Source organism: Limulus polyphemus, unplaced genomic scaffold (assembly GCF_000517525.1).
Source record: "Limulus polyphemus unplaced genomic scaffold, Limulus_polyphemus-2.1.2 Scaffold20, whole genome shotgun sequence".
Lineage (NCBI taxonomy): Eukaryota > Metazoa > Arthropoda > Merostomata > Xiphosura > Limulidae > Limulus > Limulus polyphemus.
This window is the reverse complement of record NW_013665630.1, coordinates 719,041-739,028: the sequence shown is the minus strand read 5'-3', so window position 1 is coordinate 739,028 and position 19,988 is coordinate 719,041. Positions and strand designations below refer to the sequence as shown.

The 19,988-nt window shown below is 32.6% G+C and overlaps 1 protein-coding gene across 1 annotated transcript in view; it reads right to left on the bottom strand.

Moving 5' to 3' along the window:
* The window catches only part of LOC106457983 (glutamine--fructose-6-phosphate aminotransferase [isomerizing] 2-like), a 67,552-nt gene that overhangs the window by 5,687 nt on the left and 41,877 nt on the right, over positions 1-19,988 (bottom strand). The window contains exons 9-18 of the mRNA XM_022384285.1: positions 18,277-18,403; positions 11,551-11,621; positions 9,839-9,931; positions 8,187-8,380; positions 6,688-6,808; positions 5,640-5,797; positions 4,449-4,563; positions 3,525-3,652; positions 1,877-2,029; positions 1,104-1,280 (exon numbers count right to left, since the gene is read on the bottom strand). Of these exons, the coding sequence (XP_022239993.1) occupies positions 1,104-1,280; positions 1,877-2,029; positions 3,525-3,652; positions 4,449-4,563; positions 5,640-5,797; positions 6,688-6,808; positions 8,187-8,380; positions 9,839-9,931; positions 11,551-11,621; positions 18,277-18,403 (1,337 nt within the window). The remainder of the gene's footprint in view (positions 1-1,103; positions 1,281-1,876; positions 2,030-3,524; positions 3,653-4,448; positions 4,564-5,639; positions 5,798-6,687; positions 6,809-8,186; positions 8,381-9,838; positions 9,932-11,550; positions 11,622-18,276; positions 18,404-19,988) is intronic.

The following is a 19,988-nucleotide window of genomic DNA, read 5'->3' as shown; positions in this document are numbered from 1 at the left end:
ATACTTTCACTGCACAGGTCACTGGTTAGGCCACATTTAGAATATTGTGTTCAGTCTTGGACTCCTTACCTTAGGAAGGACGTTGAAAAGTTACTAAAATGGTGCCTAGGATGAAGGGGTTGTCATACAACAAGAGGCTGAAATCTCTCAAATTGTTTTCTCTTGAAAAAAGAAGAGTTAGGGGGATCTCATTCAGGTGTTTAACATTGTAAAGGGAATTGATAGTGTTGATGTATCATCTTTTTTCATATTTAACAATGAGAATAGTAGGACTATGGGACACAAGTACAAATTTTAGCAAGATGGGAGTCATCTTCAACTAAGACAGTTTTATTCTTCTAAAAGGGTGGTTGGCCACCTTTGGAATGGGTTGCCTTCAGATGTTGTAGAGGCAGTAAATTTAAGTGAGCTTAAGAAAAAGCTTGATAAGTATATATGAATAAAAAGGGTTGGGTTTAAAATTTTATTATTATTAATCATTTTAATTTAGTTTTAAGGATGGAACAGCCGAGATGGACCAATAGGTCTCATGTTGTCCCAAAATATTAAGTTATGTTTCCTAATTAATTTTCTGTGTTATATTAATACATTAAATTCTATGGTAGGCCACAACAAAACCCCATAAAGAAAGTGTTTCAGCATTATTTCGTGTGGCTTATTAAAAGGATTTAGTAACTGTGAAGGAAACTTTGGACATATGAAAACTTATTCAATGATCATGTAGAAAAGTTTGCGGTGTTACTTGTTTCTTTTTTTTTCTCCATTATTGAGTGTTCTATATGACACTCCTGCATGATTGAATCATAAAGAGAGTTCTATGAAATCATTAATATCAGCAGTTCTATTAAACAGTTAATAACTATGACAAACAATATGCTTTATATTTTTACAGAATGAAAGATAACTTCTTGTTAAACACATTTATGTACTATAAGTTCTGGAAGGTTACTTAGAAAACTAAGAAACAAATGTTTGATACCATAATACCAATAAACTTTAGACTAACATTAAAAAATGACTTGTATATGTTATTGAAAGTCTGTGTAACAAGTCATCAGAATATTTAAAAGTTTTTTTCTGCTTGTTCTTCATCAACTACTTACATTGCATCCTCTAAGTACAGCAATATGATAAGACATAAGCTGCAAAGGAATGACGGTTAAGATTCCCTGAAGACAGTCGACAGTGTGTGGTACCTCAAGTGTATAGAAGGCATGTTTCTGAGTCTCTGTATCTCCCTTCTCGCAGATGATGATTGGACGACCATCTCTTGCAGTCACCTGCACAATCCCAACAACAATTGTCATCATCCTTTTGACATTATTATGTCAGCTGTTTTAAATTCCAGTTTTTAGCTCTATTTATTACAGAACTATCACCTTTGATCTATTTTATTGTATTCACCATAAAGTTTGGTGTGGTCTCAGTTTTTGTGTATTTCTTACATTAATTTTAAGAAATGAATATTATATTGTTCAAGTGCAATAACACAACAATTAGGGAACTCACTTTAATAGTTATTTAATTCACATCCAATCGGTTTACAATACAATTTCCAAGATCTGTTACTTGAACTTATAAAATTGGAAGTGTTTTGATAATTAATTGTGGACATAAAATGGAAAACTAACATTCAGCATACCCAAGATGTTACAGATAATGATAAAGATATTGCATAGAGGTAAAAGTACATACCTGAAACACAACAGCTACATATTTTTATTTTTTACTTAATTCTAAACTGAAGACCTTACAAAATGTACTCATTGAACAGTAGGAGGTATTCACGAATAAGATTCAATTAAATCACAATCAAATAAACTTATTATAAAAATTCTATTATAAAGTTTTTTGGAAAGTAATTAGGATTTCTTACCTGCTGAAGAGCATTCATACATTTTGGATAAACAGGATCTCTTGTGACAACCATAATGACCGGCATGGCTTTATCAACCAGAGCTAAAGGTCCATGTTTTAATTCTCCTGATAAAATTCCTTCTGAATGAAGGTAAGTCAGCTCCTTAATTTTCTAGTAAGAAACAATTTTATAACCTATATATCACTATTAATTTTTTATTAGATTAATTTAGGACGTTTATAAAATTATTTTCTCTTACTGACCAACTTCTGTGCTTATATCTTGATCACACTACTATTTTTTTTTTTTAAGAAACTGTAGTGAAGTAAAGCAACATATATAGAACACGTATTTAATAAGGGTTTAGCTGATGAATAATATATACACATTTTTATATTAACAGTAGAAAGACTCTGGTAATCTGAATAATTGAAATTTTTAATTAATTACTAGTTTGAAAGAATTTGGGATTGTTGTGATACACACATTTCATACATAACCACATGATGCAACTGGTAAAAAGACCAGAGGTAAAAGAATGGCCAAATTTTATACATACACAACTACTAAAAACTGTGAGTAAGATTTAACATATGATTTACCTGAGCCATCATAAATTACTTAAGCAGTTTACTATATACTCATAATAATGTAATGTTTCACAACACTAAATTCTATTTCTAAATAAGGAAAGAATTACTGAAAGTAGGAGAGAAAGTATGTTAAACCTTAAATGTTATGTACAAATTTCTTAATTACTGAATGAAATGCCCAGCATTTTGATTACTTACTCATCAATTAAAAAACCTATAATGGAATTAACTCACTCCTACCCTCCACATTCAATCCGGTATACTTTCATTAGAGAAATTAACTTGATCGTACATATAGAACTCGCGTGAGAGTTACACTTGCAGTCAGATGGTGCAATACCTATTTAATATATGACTGAACCTGACAATGGTGTTTAGCAAAGAAGCTAATGGTACTTTTAGGGACCCAAACTTAAGCAGGGTCTTTTATTTGACTAGATGGCATTGCATAAACTGTAAAAACAATGCATAAAACCAAAAAGTTGATGAATGATACAAGAGCTACAGTTTGCAGATATTTTATAAATTTTTTAAAATTATTAGAATATTATCAATTAAATGGAATGTTCACCTCAAAATATGGCACAATGTCAGAAAGTATATGCATATACTGGAATAAAGTAGAGTAATGTGTATTCCACTGTGCATATTAGCATGTCCTAAAGAAGCAATTACTTATCGGCCTTCTACCAGGCAGAAGAGCCTAATCGTGGTTTAATCATAACTATATTTTAATATGGTATTAAAGATCTGAATAAATAAATATATATAAAAAAATGTAAAGATACTACAATACTATATTTTATTATATAAAGTTATTTATGCTATTTTTTCTTCTCTTGAAAACAATTCTAAAACAGAAACAGTCCTAGTCCTGGAATTTGTGTATGAAGGTTTTGTTAACGGTAAAGCAGCATAAGCATGTAAACAAATTACATTTACAAAGGAAACATACATACAAAAGCTCAATGTTACACACTGTGAGCCCATTACTGTGCTCTAAAACTTTTCATTTAACCATGATTCAATTACATTTATTGAGAAGATGTGTTTGACAGCTAATAGTTACTTACTAAAGCTCCTTCCATGCAAGTAGCTGTATTATAGCCTCTTCCCATCACAAGGAGAGACTTTTGCTGATACATCGTTCGTGCAATTTCATACACTTTCTCATCGAGTTTCAACACTTCTTTAATTTGGTCTAAAACAAAAAAAACATTTCAGATACAGAAACAGAAAGACTCGTGTATTCTACTCTGCGTTAGCCAACACAAAGCATGCTTAACATCAGTGTTATGCACTCAAAAATACAACATTTCATTTACAGGTGTCAAATTAGAACATTGTTTTGAAACACTACACAGCATATCAGTACTTGTTTCCAGTACATTTCAAACTGCTAAACTAAAAGTTAAACCTAACTAAAATTAATTACACATAAAAAGATGTACTTCATTTACTTCTTTAGCTTTAAGAAGTCAACCATGAATTAGTCACATTGCCCCTGACAGAACATCACCAGAAAAAAAAACAACTACTTCTAATAAGAAATCAAACACATATTCATCATGATTACTTCTACTTCTCCAAACAAAACAGTTTCACAAGAAATCAACCATATATTCGTATCAATTACTTCTATTTTTCCTAATAGAATATTGTCAGATGAAATCAACCATACATTAGTCAAAATTACTTCTAATTCTCCTAACAGGACATCATTAATCAGTCCAGAGGTGTATAATAAAACCTTGATTACAGATTTAAAAGTGAGATCCCTCTATAAACATTCTCTATTTAAACTTTTCTATATATTACAAGCTACAAATGAAAATAGATTTAGTACATGTAATTTTAGTTAATTTTGGAAAAGATATTCTACAGAAGGAGGTTAATCATTCCTTATTGTTACCTTTTTCTTTTAGTTTCATTAATTTAATTTTTCACAGTAAAAAACTCCTAAGTACATTATCCTATGAGAGAGTGAACACACAAACCAGGGATTGCCTTCAAGCCTTGGATGATCTCACTTCGTCTGGGTTGTATGGAAATCCTGTCTTCACACATCACCAGAGCAAACATTACCAGGGAAATGAACTGGCTGGTATAAGCCTGAGAAAGAGATTTGTACACATAAATGATTTAACTTTTATTAACACATTTCTTTTTTGTAACTGTGCAGCTGATAAAAAGTTTGATTTTAAGACTTTGAAAAAGTGAATTTTACAATTAAAAAAGAGCCTTAGTAGTAAATGAATTAAAAGAAGACTCCAATTCACATACTGAAAACATTTTAGCTTCATACTCACCCCCCTTTTTTAGACAACTGATATTAAGTTTTAACATTTCAAAAATAACGTTAATGAAACCATATATTGAAAATATACTAATTTACATGTACTAATATATATATATCTGCAGGGTCCCCAAAAGTGTTGTTTCAAGAGTAAATAAAACCAAATATTTTTACTCCTTGCTTTGGATGTTCATATGTCATGCTGTGTTGTAGCCTATACAGTGCATAATTCTTCTCATGATTCATGGCATACACACGTTTTATTGACATCACAACAGTACAAATTGCAACATGATTCATGGCATACACACGTTTTATTGACATCACAACAGTACAAATTGCAACATTAAGCATCCCTTACGTGACGTCATTTTAGTGTCTATTGATTGACTAACGGACAATAAACTACTGTACAGTGGTGTGATTGGTTAAAACAGGTGATACCTCAAAGTGGCCTTAGGCCACTTTTCAGGGAAATAAATTATGTGTTAATAAGTATTCTCCATTTTACCCCTCTGAACTCATAAATTATAACTTTATGGATACATTTAATGAGCTTACCTAACATTTACTCAAAGCAAACAAATATTTTACTGTGAAAAGAGAAAAATAACTACAATAAAATATAAAATTCAATAACTTTAATCAGTCTTATTAGTACAGACTTTCAGGGCTTCCAGAATTATTTTCACCAACAGCTGAAAGTTAACACAACGACCACCAGAAATGTGTATGGATTTATTCCTTATTTAAATAACAACAACAAAAAATCCATCTCAGACATTATAAAATATTACTAAAACCCAAATTCTGAAGAAAAAAGTTTCTATAAAGTTTTCCTTGTACATGTTATTTTGTTATAAACTTCTTAATAAAAGCTAATAAAATATACCTTCGTACTAGCCACACCAATCTCAGGACCAGCATTGATATGCACACCACAATGGCTCTCTCGACAAATACTGCTGCCAACAGTGTTTGTCACACCAACAATCAGAGCTCCACCATTCTTGCAGTACCTTAATGCCATAAGAGTATCAGCAGTTTCTCCTGAAATGACAATAATGAAGTAAAAATTGCAGTAGGAAAAACACGAAAATAGAAATATTAATGAGAATGTTAGCAGCAAGTTTTTATACAATAACCCATCTTATTAGATTGGTTACCATAATGCAAATTACAGTTCTCTGTAGCATTAGTTAATAAGATTAAATAATCACTTAATTAATTTTATTAACAGAGTTCTTTCTGTGATAACTTAGGAGTTTTCAGTCTTTTCTTTATGAAAGTTAAAATTTAATACTCAATACCATAAAGTTTGATGGATTCATTTAATATTAGAATAAAAAGAACAGATTCATCTGACTGGCTGTAGAAGGAAAAAATATATTTATTTTTATTCACAAACTTTAAACAAGTAACCAATTGTAAAGGTCAAAACATAAATCTCAACAGAATAAGCAACCTTGAATACATAAGTTGCTATAGAGAGTGAAACAGAAATCTACGTAAATAAACTTAAAGAAAAACAAGTGAATGTGGAGTCTGAAGTACAGATATTTATAAAGTAATTAATATTTAACAGAAAGTGGCTTTATATCTTAAAAAAAAAACTCTCAAAATAACACTAAACAAAATGTAAAATCTCAAATAAAACTGAATAAATTTGATGTCTTAAAACTTTAAAGTGTAACTATAAGGGTCAGAAATTATTATAAAAGAGTTAGAAACAAATAACTTTTACCACTATTTTTGACAACGTTCATGATGTAGCTAAGCAGGATACAACACATGAATGACATTTGCAATAAAAAAATATGGTATAAGCCTCCTTAAAAATGGTAGCGGGTAATACTGTAACACAGTAAAGAGTTATATAAATACAGCTTTTCTTGTTAATATGAAAGTATCGCTTAGTCAGATATCAGACAAGAGTTTACCTGATTGGGAAATAAAGAAGCACACATCGTCTCGAAAAATTGGAGTGTTACGATCCAGAAAATCACTCGCCAGTTCAACCATAACTGGAAGTTCAGTGAGTTCTTCCAGTATTTGACGTGTCTACAAGAGAAAATAAATGACTTAGAATTATGAGATTTTTTTTTTTTTTTATTCCTGTAAACTCCCAGTGGACCATAGGGCTGCAACAACACCTCGCCAACGGGAGGTGTTGTTGCAGTTACTTGTAGCAGGTTGGTTTTTATGGGGTGGAGTTGCTAGCCCCGTGCCCAACCCTCCCCCTTTCTCATCCTGGACTTGGGACCAGGCAAAGGCGGAGGATGGCATGTTTGGTGTGACGGGGATTCGAACCCGTGACCCTTAGATTACAAGTTGAGCGCCCTAACCACCTGGCCATGCCGGGCCTAAACTCGAGATTAAGCAATGAAAATGATAAAGCAGAGAACAAATAAATTGGAGGCATTTGGTTTCTGATGTGGTTACAGTGCTTGACTTACTAAAATCTTCCAAGCCCAAAAAGAATAATTCCACATAAAATTAGAATTTGCTGAAACACTAAACAAATCAAATATAAGTAACAAAATATAAAAACCAAACACACATTTATGGCTGTGATGAACAATTAATGCCTCACTGACATATTTCTGTTGTTAAACTATTTAGTACAAAACGAATTAAAAAGTATATATTAATAAAAGAACTAATTTCTAGGAATCACACCATTTCCACTGTATTTTTATAAACTCTTTGTAAGTTAGTGTTCTAGAATTTATGGTGTGAGAGTATCTTTAGAAACAGAAACTGAGAGGTTAACGAAGTAAAACCTTCAAGATAAGCATGTGCTGGAGCCTTCTTATATTAAAGTTGAAGGTGTGTGTTTATGTTATGCATAATTGTAAGAGATTAATTAATGGCCCTAAAAATTATCACAAGTGATGATGATGATGACGGAGGGTAACATATCTAGACTGATATAGAAAAATACTGGTTTAACCAATTAAGGCAGGAACTTTTACCAAATACTCTGGAAATCTCAATCACTTAATTTTTGCCAAAGTCTCATGGCAGTGGTCAGTGGTAAGTCTGAGGGCTTTTCACACTAAAAATCAGGTTTCAATATAACAGATAGAGAAAAGTAAATAGCATAATGTATACTGTAGAAACATACCAAGTATAAGCATAGAATTTAACTTTAGGTTACCTAATTTGTTGCATTAAATTTAAGAAAATTATCTACAGAAGAAAAGTATAATATTTAGCTATAATGATTTCCAGGTTGATTTTCGGTTTTACTTTAAGCACATAGCTTGCTCTGACCAGACATTAATGTATATATAAAATACCCCTTTACCTTAAAAAAAAAAAATACAAATGAGGTTTTTTTCTTATTAGAATCTCTAACGTATTTTAAAACTAATTTGATTTTACTTTCTTGCTGGAAACAAAACAGTTAGTATGATTTAAGAGAACAGAAACTTACTGCAATTGCACTATGGTAACTGGTTCCACAACCAATCAGCAGAAGACGACGGCAACGCTTAATCTCAGGAATATAATCCTTGATACCACCAAGAATAAGAGTCTCGTGTTCAAAGTTCACTCTTCCTCGCATGGTATTGATCACTGAATCAGGCTGCTCAAAAATCTCTTTCTGCATAAAGGAACTGTAGTTACCTAAAATTTAGGCAAAAAAAATTCTTTCAGCAGGTAAGGCAAACATAACCAATACACTATAAATACAAAAGTCTTATTTATTTAAAAGAGTGACCACATTATTTCCAAAATATTTTCCCTTGACCTTACAGGCAAACTTCCTTATTTTATACACTGCCACACACGAGTATACAACAGATTGATATTTCAAATAATCCTCATAATTCTACCTATTTAACAATATATTTAGAATTAAAAGTAATACAACATTTAAATTCTTACTCAAGAAATAATTATTAAAAACAAGGACACCGTAACATATGTAGTCTTTTAGGGCAAGTCCCTGTTTTTAATAATTATTTATTGTGCAAGATTTTAACATTGTATTATTTTTAATTGTAAATAGATGTTTTACACAAGTATCATTTTAAAATTATTTAGTTAACAATAGTTTGTAATCTGGTTATAAAAAATAATAAAAACCTTAGAACATACTTGCTTCAAGCTGACATAGTACAGGAAAAGATCGTGAAACAAGGATGTTTTATAACTTGATGACAGATAATAAAATCTTACCAAAATACAATGAATTACATAATTATATATACACACATAAAATCATCACCAAATAAAATAACAGTGACTGACCAAGATTATGCTAAAATAAGTGAAGAACTGACATGGTTAGACAGTATGGTTTGCATATATATATTTCCAGGTTTTAAGATTATTCTATAACTTTCTGAACCCTTTTTTCAAAATTTTTCAACATTTCCACATCTATGGCCACCCTGTTTAGTGAGAGAGATAGTGAATAAAAGAATTAAGAAATAAATAAAAAACTAATTACCGTTCTTTCAAAAAAAGAAATATGTATCTATATACAAGTAAACTTTCCACATATAACAAATAGATATCTTTAAAACAAAAGGCACTATTATCATTATAAGCTAACAGCACTATTTATGAAATATCTTAATGAGATCCATATTCACTCTTCACACTTGATTTTAGCTATGTAGTGCAAAGATACACTGTTAATAAAACTGATTCTTAACCTGGAAAAGCATCAAGATCAGACAAAATGCATGTGATCTCATACTGTACTTTAAATAGCCAATCACAGTATAATTGGATGATTACATAGAGTATCTCACAATAATTATACATAAACCTATTCAAGAATCTTGAACTTTTATAGTTGATATTCCTTTTCAAAAACTAACTTCTCAAACAAATTATTTACAATATTATGTAATTAATCGTTAAAGAAATTGAAAATTAACAGTTGGAATTTAATTTTTGCCAAAGCCCCATGGCAGCTCAGTGGTAAATCTGAGGGCCTTCCTCACTTCAATACCCTATGTGGGCAGAACACAGATAGTCCATTGTGTAGCTTTGTCTTTAACAATAAACCAAAAAATTTTTGCAAAGATTGAAAGTTCTATGTGCATCATTAAAATAAAAAATTGTTATTACCCTTCATAATCTGCTGGATTTCCATCTTCAGAGTAATAATCTCTCTTCCAGTTGTATCATCAATTGCACGTTTCAGTCTATGAATGGTCAAGCCTAACAATATTAAAAAAAATACCATCAAACACACAACAACCTTCTTCAACTTGAAAAAAAAAAAAGAGGAATTGTTCAAACAAAATTACTTTTTTTTTTCAAAATTACTCATTTTGCACAGGTAGCCTTCAGAAGCCTAGAATTACAAATAAGTTTCTTGAAACGCATAATTTTTTGTGTATTCTGCCAGAATTATTTTTATGGTGTTCTAATAAAATTTCAGTTTTCGTAAATTTGTTTTTCCCTTCAGCATCAGGGACACCCACATGAAGCAGTGTTTAGTAAATAACCTCAAACCTCTCCCTGTTGAACATTCAGTGATAGAAGGGAGTGTAGAGAGACTGGTGGGTGGGCAAAGTAGTCTTGAATGCTAGTTCATTTGTCAATGCTCATTGATGTTGTCATTGCAAGAAATGTCAGCAGCTCATAGTGGGTAAAGGGAGTCCGGTTCAAATACCTCGATAAGCATTTTCTTTGTAACTTGTGCTTCGGCATACTTCTTGATAGCAGTGGTGAGAGTGTTACTTACAACTGCTGTAAATAGAGCTCTGAAACATTCGAGGGGAGTAAGAGTTATCTTTGATGTCAGTACATACACCAGGATAATGCCTGTTCTTCGGCAAAAATTCAAAGCCTTTACTTGTGGCTGACCTATATTGCAGATCTACCACAGACCAATCATTATCTCTGGTTCTAGTAGTAGACGTAGATCTAGAAAGTGGATCAGGTCTAGTTGGGGCTCGCTTTGTTGCCTCTTTGTACCACTAGGTCCTGGTTGGAGCAATGTTCCCTCTGATCAGCTGATTGAGAAGCACTGGAACTGGGTATCGATGACTGTTCTGGATCACTTTCATCACTAGTTTTTTCCAAAGTCAAATTCAAGATCAGAATCACTATCATCATCACTCCATCCTTCATCTAACTGATTGAACAGGCTCATTGCTTGCTCAGCAATAAAACGTTTTGGTGGTCTCTTTCCACTTGCCATCTTTGCTTTACAACTGATGTAAAAAAACTGTTAGACTTCACAAGAAAACACTGAACAAAATTAGTCTCAAACACAGTTTGTTGATCTGAAATTTGTTTTAAAACAAATGACATGTTTCACCGAACTTCTGACCTATTTATAAAAGGTGGATAATAACATGGTTTGGATTAGTTTTCTGCCAGAGACATAAATGTTATTGAATGCTGTCACTGTCTGATGGGTAAATCAGAATTTTCGGCTGGATGCTGGCAGCATCCGCACGGGTTTAAGGAGTTAAGCTAAAAATCTGTGACGCTGTCAACAATAATTTGAATTGAATGAAACCCTTTCAAAACATCTTAATAACACTGATATTTTACAAGTTCTTTCATTATTTATAACTCCTTATTATTGTATAAACACATAACACTTTAAACTCAGAATAATTTCCTTTCATTTCTAAATTTTCTTTTTCCTTACACTATTTTTTAAAGGAAAAAAAAATATACAAGTTCTAAAAAAAATCATATTTTTTATTTATTAACAAGTAAACTGTAACCAAGCCTTAGGTTTACTGTAGAGCTTTAGTGATGAGTGAGTCAAATACAATACTGACATGAGAACTTGTTAAAAAAATAAATAATTAACTTACGGCCATCAGACACTGCTGCCACATCATTATCCTCCAAGAAAATCACACGGTTTGTATGCTCAATTACAGCACTAAAATACAAAAAACATTTAATGTCAGATAATTTCTATAAAAAAAAAAAAACAGTATTCTTAGTTCCAGCATATAAAAAAAAATAAGTTTTTGTGTCTGATTACAGAACTGAAGAAAAATAGTTTTCAAAGCTATCGCAATTATTAAAAAAAAAAAGGAAATTAAATCTGAAGACTACATCACTAAACTTAACCACCAACCTAATAGCACCATTTGGATAGAAACCAACATTTAGAACCCTACAATATGGTTTACTAAAATCATGACTGACAAGCTTGTACTCCTCATCCAAGAAAATCAAACTATTAATAACATATTTCAGCACATGGTAACAGTTCTAACACAAACATGGTAACCTAGAAGCTAAATGCTTATGTTGACCACTACACAATATAATCTTATAATCATTAAGAAAATCAATAACAATGGACCATTACTTCCCAATGGTCTTCTGTGCCCTACAGATGTTTCTTCCATATGCTGTAGTAATGTACTACATGCAATGAAGGACTTAAAATTCTGAAAGTAGCTCTAAATCAATTCGATCCATCTGAATTCCAAAAACATTTCAACTTTGCCATCTTATTTTATCTTTAAATAATGCTGAATATAACAATGAACATTACACCATTATGGATTCTAAGTTGGTTTGACCCAAAGCTTTCTAACATATTTTTCAGGTGACCATTGAATACTTCACATTGGGAAATGAAATATTCTTTATTTACAGAATTGGTACTAAATCATTTCAAGAAATTTGCATACCACCCAACTGAACCTGATGTGGAGTGGGTGTGAGATGAACTTCTCTGGCTTTACTAACCAACCAATCCTGGAGCAAATGACTACCAGAGGGTGAGAAAAGTTGATTTTCCATAGAAGTCAGTTTATGGTGGCAATTACATTATTTTGGTAGGTGAGTAATCAAGTTATATAAAATGATGGGAGTCAGTGTGTTCTTCAATTCCCATCTCAGCAAGGCCCAGCCTTCTCCACTTCATTTGAGAGACATGGAGCAATTGATTTCCACTTCTCTATTCTCTCTTTCTGTCCCTGTGTGGGAAGTTCCCTTTCTTTAGTGGATTTGGGCTTCCATGGAATACCTTATTCCCTTAGGGTGTGCTCACATCCACTGTTTGCAATGGACTCTGCATGATAAATGAAACCTCTCTTGGGAGTCCTTGTCCTCCCTTATTCATTATTATCTTTCCTTGCTTACCAATTTCACCTGGTAGCACAGTAGAACCAATACCATGAACGGTGTTACTCTTCCCCCTTCTCATTCAGATCTCCATCTTTTTACAGAAGCTTCCCTGAAAAGGTGGGGCACTTGTTTCAACTCTCTGGCAATTTGAGGTTGATGATCCACAGATGAATCGACCCTTCGTATTGATCTTTGGCAGTTCATCAGGCTTTCTGTCATTTTCTTATGGTTGTACATGGCCTTTTAGTTATAATTCATATGAACAACTCAACTGTGGTTTCCTATATCCATTGCAAGAAAGGGGACATTCTCTGCAAATTTGATTGGTAACTTGTCATGTTCCAGGTGCCCTGAATCTTGTCACAGAATATCTCTCAGGGCCCAACACGTTCTTCCACAGAGTAGTCTCTAAACCCTCACATTTCCTGTGACTTCGCTCTTGTCTGGGCACCCCTCTCATCCAAGTTTTCCCCCTTCTAGGTCCCCTGTTCATTATCTATCAGGTCTGACTGTGAATGCATTCACTAAGGATTGGTCCAACCTCTTTTCTAAGTTTACCCCCTATTCATCTCTTCCTTTGTGTTCTTGGAAAAGGGGAGAAAGAATGATGCAGTGACCAACTGTGAAAGATATACCATTTCTGCTGATAGACAGAGGGGGAGGATGGACAAATAGAATGAGAAAGAAAGAAGGCTACATGCGAAGATAATCCAGAATGTATTGCAAGGGACCAGGCAAATCCTATGCATGAAGTCTGAGTGATGACATGGCTGGATGGAAGAGGGAGGAACAAGGTTGAAGATGAAGAGAATGGGACAGAGGAAGAGGAGGAGAGGACTGGAGAAGGCTCAATAGAGGAAACCATGCTTCAGCTGGCCAATAGGGTGTCACAAGAAGGACCCAAGAAGTAATGTCCCATATGAGAGATCCTTTTATTTTCCATTTCTTTAAATTCTTCATGTGGCTTTTTGACCAGGGTTTATCAGTATTGTTCATCACTGGTTACCTGGTGGCTCTCTCTAATATATTCCAGTTTTCCCATTACTATCAAGTTTTCCCTCCCCAGTCTGCACTATGCTCTTCCATTCCTTTCACCACCTTTGACCTCCCTGTCCTTCTGTTCTTCTCAACTGGGAGAACCTGAATGTTCTTCTCCACATCCTCCATTTGAAATTTTTGATTTCTTGTTCCTTATAACATGTCTCCTTTAAAACTTATTTCCTCCTCCTTTTCATCTGTGGTCATCAACATTCTGACATATATGCATTGATTCTTCACACATTCTTTTCCATCACTCCTATATCCTTCTCTATCCTGATTGTGCTTTTCTCCCCAAAATGTCTGCGCCATGTGAGGGTGGCAGCACATTCACTCATATATCTCTCGCATATATTTCTCATCTTTACTCTCGCTCTGATCCTGATTGCCTACTCTGTTCCGTCAATACAGTCTGTGGCTATTTGGCCAACACTGCTCCCTTTTGTGGTTCCCATTCTCTTCTCTTCATTCCTTGGAATCCCTCTTCCACCTACAAGCTTTCTCCCATTATCCTTACTAGATTGCTTTATCAACTCATCCATTTAGCATATCCTTCTTTGGATGGGGGATGCTCATCAGTGCTTCCAGGTGTCCTTGTCACATCCAATCCAGCACCTTACACTCTCTCTTTGACTGCTCATCTCCATCGCCTGTTGGAGTAGATTGTTCAGGCTGGCATGTGACAACCCTTCACAGGTGCACAGAAATCCTTGACACTCCCCAGTTCCTAGCCACTGGGGTGGTGGGGCATGGGGAATTCCTCCAGAGTGTCACTAATTCCACTTACTAGAGAGTAAGGCAGTGGTGTTCTGTCTGTGTAGTAAAGTTCACCTCTCCAGCTGGCTTTCTCCCAACTTACCACTGCCTGGATGTAGTGTTCCTGGGTAGTCTGCTGTTGGATTGGCACAGAACCAGCCAACATAAGCCCTCATTCAGTTTACAGGGTAAATGTTACTTTCCTGTTCTGCTTCACTGGGCTTGAGATAAGATGGTAGAGACCCTCCTCCTACCACAGACCAAATGACAAATTCCTGATGCTGCCTAGTATGATCATATGTGCCCTAGCCACACTACACAAATAGCACTTCTGTGGGCCTGGTGCAAATTCTGGACTGTGCTTGTATTCTTTGCCCAACTTAGCAATATGTCCCTCCTTTACAGACAAAGAGTGCACCCTGGTACAGTCAAGGTAGGGTCTCCCACAGGTGTGCCCCTATGCTGTTCTATGGTATAAGTAGTGATTCCCATCCTGTGGTCCCTGGACCCCTAGGGGTCCATGAAGATAATACCATCTCATTAAACAAGTAAATTTTTTAATTCTGCTGTTCTTTTAATTGCACACTCAGTTATATATGTCTTATTTGATAGCAAAAAATGGAAAAACAAATTAATTATTAGTAAGAAAAACAGTTTGTTGGGTAGATGGAATCTTTCAAAAAACATGGGGTCTGTGGGGAAAACATAATAATAAAAAGAGGTCCTTGGTGATGAAAAGGTTGGGAACTGCTGATATAGGGTGTCACATTCTATGGACTCCCTTTAGGCACTTCCTGAAGGGGGCTCATCTAGATATATTTTGCACCAGTTCCTCCACCTTCAACGGGGATTCTCACAATATGTAAGCAGAGGTTACGTACTGTACCAGAAATTAACATTTTCCAACACTGAAAATGTATTTCGGATAGATACCTCCACTCACACTTCTCACCAGTCCTCCCCACTTCTAGTGAAACCTTTCTTACCTAATCTCAAAATGATGATTCAGCAATCAGTATAGAGGGAGCCAGCTGTCCTAGGATGGTTGTAACTACTCATTTGTATGCAATAATGCAAAAGTATCACATGAAAACACATGGTTTTAGGCGGGAGTCTCAGGCTAGTGGTGAGCAAGAAAAAAGTTTGCATATAGAAGGCAGCACTGAATCAGGAAAGCTATAAGTGAGAAGAGGTTACATATGACAATGGAATTGAAAATAAACTAGTTTAGGGCTAAGTTACTTTCACTATCACACACTCATCATCCTTGTAATATAGGTCAATGGAGAACCTGAATGTTTATTACAACTACAGACACTTTTTTCTACAAACAAAATTAAAAGCACTTGAAACTGTCAGAGGTTATTTGCACAGCATACAGCACCAAATTATATTATTTTTCTGTAAAGATAAAAAAAAATCAGTATATTAAACACACTCAAGTGCCTCTTGGAAAATATTTCTACAACTTTTTTACAAAACAACCTTCCTACAAACTAACATTTTAACCATTTGATTTTAAATTGTGTAGTTCTCTTCGGTATAGAGGACCAGTTTAGAGTTAAAAAGAAGGAAACCAATTTAAGTTCTGTTGACCTTTATGGAAAGAACCTTGATCTCAAAATCAGTGATCTTCAAACTAATTAATTCTCTTTCAGTTTAATTCTTTTTTTTCATATACTAAGTGTTTATCACTGAGGCTGAAAATCTGTTAGTTTATTTTACAGTAAAAAAAAAACTTCTTGTCAATTATATTCCAGTAATCAGGTATACAAGCTTCTGAATTAGGTGGTACAATGTAGGAGGCACAGCTGAATCTAAATGTGTGCATATAAAAATATAAAAAAAAATCACTTGTTTATTTTGTCAAATGTAACTGACATCTTGTTTTCTTACATACCAAAAGAGCAGTAAGCAATAACCAACATTTTTACATTCCCAGTTTCATTCGTTAACCTAATAAAAAGTAGTAGAAACTTTAAACCAAAAGTGTATTTACACATAAAATAATCAGGAAAATTGAAAAAAATGAGACTGATAAAGTCAAAGCAACAATATAACATGTTATAACCATACCAGACAAAACATGCAACAAAGTTAGGTGAAATCTTCTTTACCTTGGTTTACATGCAGATTTTGTTCATGGTTAACAAGAGCTACATTTAGTCACCAGATTCATGGTCTGCCTCCTATGCCATATTTTTTTATTATTATTATTAGTCATCACAAAATTGTTCATGAGACAAAAACAGATTTTAAAAAAAATTATTTAATTTTTATTTGTTTCAACAGTCATAATGGCTGGAGAGTTGTTCAGGAAATTATTTTGTTCTGAAATCTCACAAATATTATATGTCATCAAGTATAAATGCACCTTCCCATTTCAAAACTTCCAAAAAATTATATTATTTTATGTATGATGTTTTGATGATTCTTGATAAAGGGTGTAATTCCCCAAAACTGTTATAACTGAATGAGAAGTGGTAAACCAAGTTATACACACACACATATATATATAACTGAGTGACAAGTGGTAAACCAAGTTATACACACACACACACACACACACACACACACATATATATATATATATAACTTATAACTGAGTGACAAGTGGTAAACCAAGTTATACACACACACACACACTCATACATATATATATTTATTGGACTTCATATTTCCTTTTAGTAGTATAAACAGCTTTGCTGCTGAATGATTGAAAACAATAAATTAGTAAAATCAGTGCTACATATTCTTCAAATCATATATAAACATAGGTTCACTACGGGGAATGAAAGACAGCTATAAACACCACACGTATTGTAATGTATCAAATAACAAGTCAGTGTAACTTATCAATCAACCATATTACTTACAAGGTACAATAAATTAACACAAGTTTTACATCAACAAGCACTGATAAGACTTTCAAACAAATACAAATATAAAAAAAAACATAGTTAATATTAACTCACATAAAATAATAATAGCAGTAATTACTATATTAATACATTAGAAAAATAAGAAGAAAAATAAAAAACCTAATTGGAACATAATTCAAGATAACAATATTGAATACTTCTCCAAAAAATAATATTTAATCACAAACAAAGATCAAGCAAGTATTTTCACTAATTTCTTTTAAAAGTCAAATATTTTATGTATCACAGTTTCACAGCTCTTGACAGCCTAACTCCTCTCGGAGATCATAACTTTTTATTCCCTTGCCAGACCACAAGATTACATAACACATGACCAATAAATTAGCATTTGTTTTATATAGTCATATGTGAACTTAGTAGTTAGATCACTTGGTGTTGGAGTGTTAATATGCAAATTACTCCTAATATTTAATATTCACTAGAAGGCAGATGTGTTAGCACACCAGGAAAATTAAAATATAATTTACTAAAAGATACAAAGAAATATACATAAATGATAAACAATGTCATAACTAAAAATAAAAACTATATGCTCCACCACTACATGAAGCTTAATTTTGTTCTTTCAATTTTCCCTTGTCCAAAGATACTGATAAGCAACGAAATTCCTTGAAATCAGTATAACTTGGTGACAAGTGGGAAATCAAACAATAGATTAGGTTTTATTTTTGTATTAATTGTTTTAAGTAATGTAACATGGTGATTCAAACAAACCTAGCATCAGATGCAAAGTAATACTCTACTTCTTTGTTTTCACCTAGTGGACAGAACTCAGTGGTGGACTCTGAATGCTTCATGCCAGAGTTGTTTGGAATGTTTAATATAGGAAATGAGCGATGATCTAGAAGTTAAGATAATATGATTAATATTTCAAACCTTTGGTGAAGAGAAGTTGTTGTTTTAAAAAATAAAATTAAAACAGAGATATTTTCAAAGAATGATTCTTTTTGTTACCCTAAGAAATGTTAATGATCTATTCAATTTAATAAAATATTTTACTAAAACCTTAATTTAAGATAACAGTTCTTAAATATAGATGTACTATACAAAATTTTATTTGGTGCAATGCACATTGTAAAAGGCTATTGGGATAATTTATGAAATACACATACATAAAATTGGAATTAATATTTTGTAGTTTATGTACAAGGTTGTTTTATTACACAGTAGAGCTACAATCAAAGTCACAAAATATATTACACAATAATATGATAAACATTTCATGTGGCATGTTAAATACATTATGCAGCACATTTTATTTTTCACTTTTAAAACATTTAAGTTGAAATAAGAGAAATAGAATAAATCAGTTACAATAAAGGAATTATAATTTTTATCAAAAGAAAAACAAATTAAACATAAAACTAAAAAACTCTTGAAACTGTATGTAGAAATGACAATAACTATTTGAAAAGCATGTGGCTATCAATGTTGTTTTTTTTAACTCGTATATCAATTTCTAATTCCTGAGAACTATGACTGATGAACAAGGAAGCAAGGAACTGCAAATAAAAATAATAAAAAATCTTCTCATATAACCCAGAGACAGTTTTCCTAATTTTCCTTATTTTGAGACTGTCATTATTTTTTACTAATTTTACTGCATAAATATTTTCTTTTTAATTTGCTAATCTCTTTAAGGGTGCATAATTGAAGATGAAATAGGTTTAAACAATGTACTTGCATGCTCCTTCTTACTCTTGTAGAAAACTAAAGAGAAATTAAAGTCAATAAAGATATTTTGTATTCTATCTTCATGCAGTCCTTTAAAAATGCATGAAATTTATAAAAATAAAGTAACAATTAAATATGTAGAAAATTCATCTAAAACAATACATACTGTATTTTATTTAATATTTTTTTTATTCTTAACTAAAAAAGTATTCTTTTTGCATTATTAGTGATTATAGAGTAACTTCCTATTTTTTACTCTGTACTTTACTACACAAGTTTCTATACATATAGAAAACTCAAATTTATGCAAACTAAGAAAACAGACATATATTTTGTGATTTTCATATCAACAAGACTTTTTTATAACTAACTAAAAATCATGGTTTAGAGTTCTTCATATTATACAGAGCACTATGCAAGTTTGTCCATCCCCTCCTTTTTTTTCTTTTTTTTTACAAAACTTGCGAGAACTAGCCATCGAGATTTGTCCCTTAAAAATGACATTGGTTTTGAATTATCTAAAATATGATCATTAGAATCAGTTTGTTGAAACCTGGTGTACCTTATAAAGGACATTACATTGAACAAGATGTGGAATTCTTATATAATAATATATATACACCTGGAAAAAAGTTAAGCACCCCCCGTGTTTTTTTCAATTGATTCAGATTCGACGTTCTTGTGACTGATTATAAACTACCATTCAATCTAAACGTGTTTATCAAATGAAATTATGCATTATTGGGCACAAG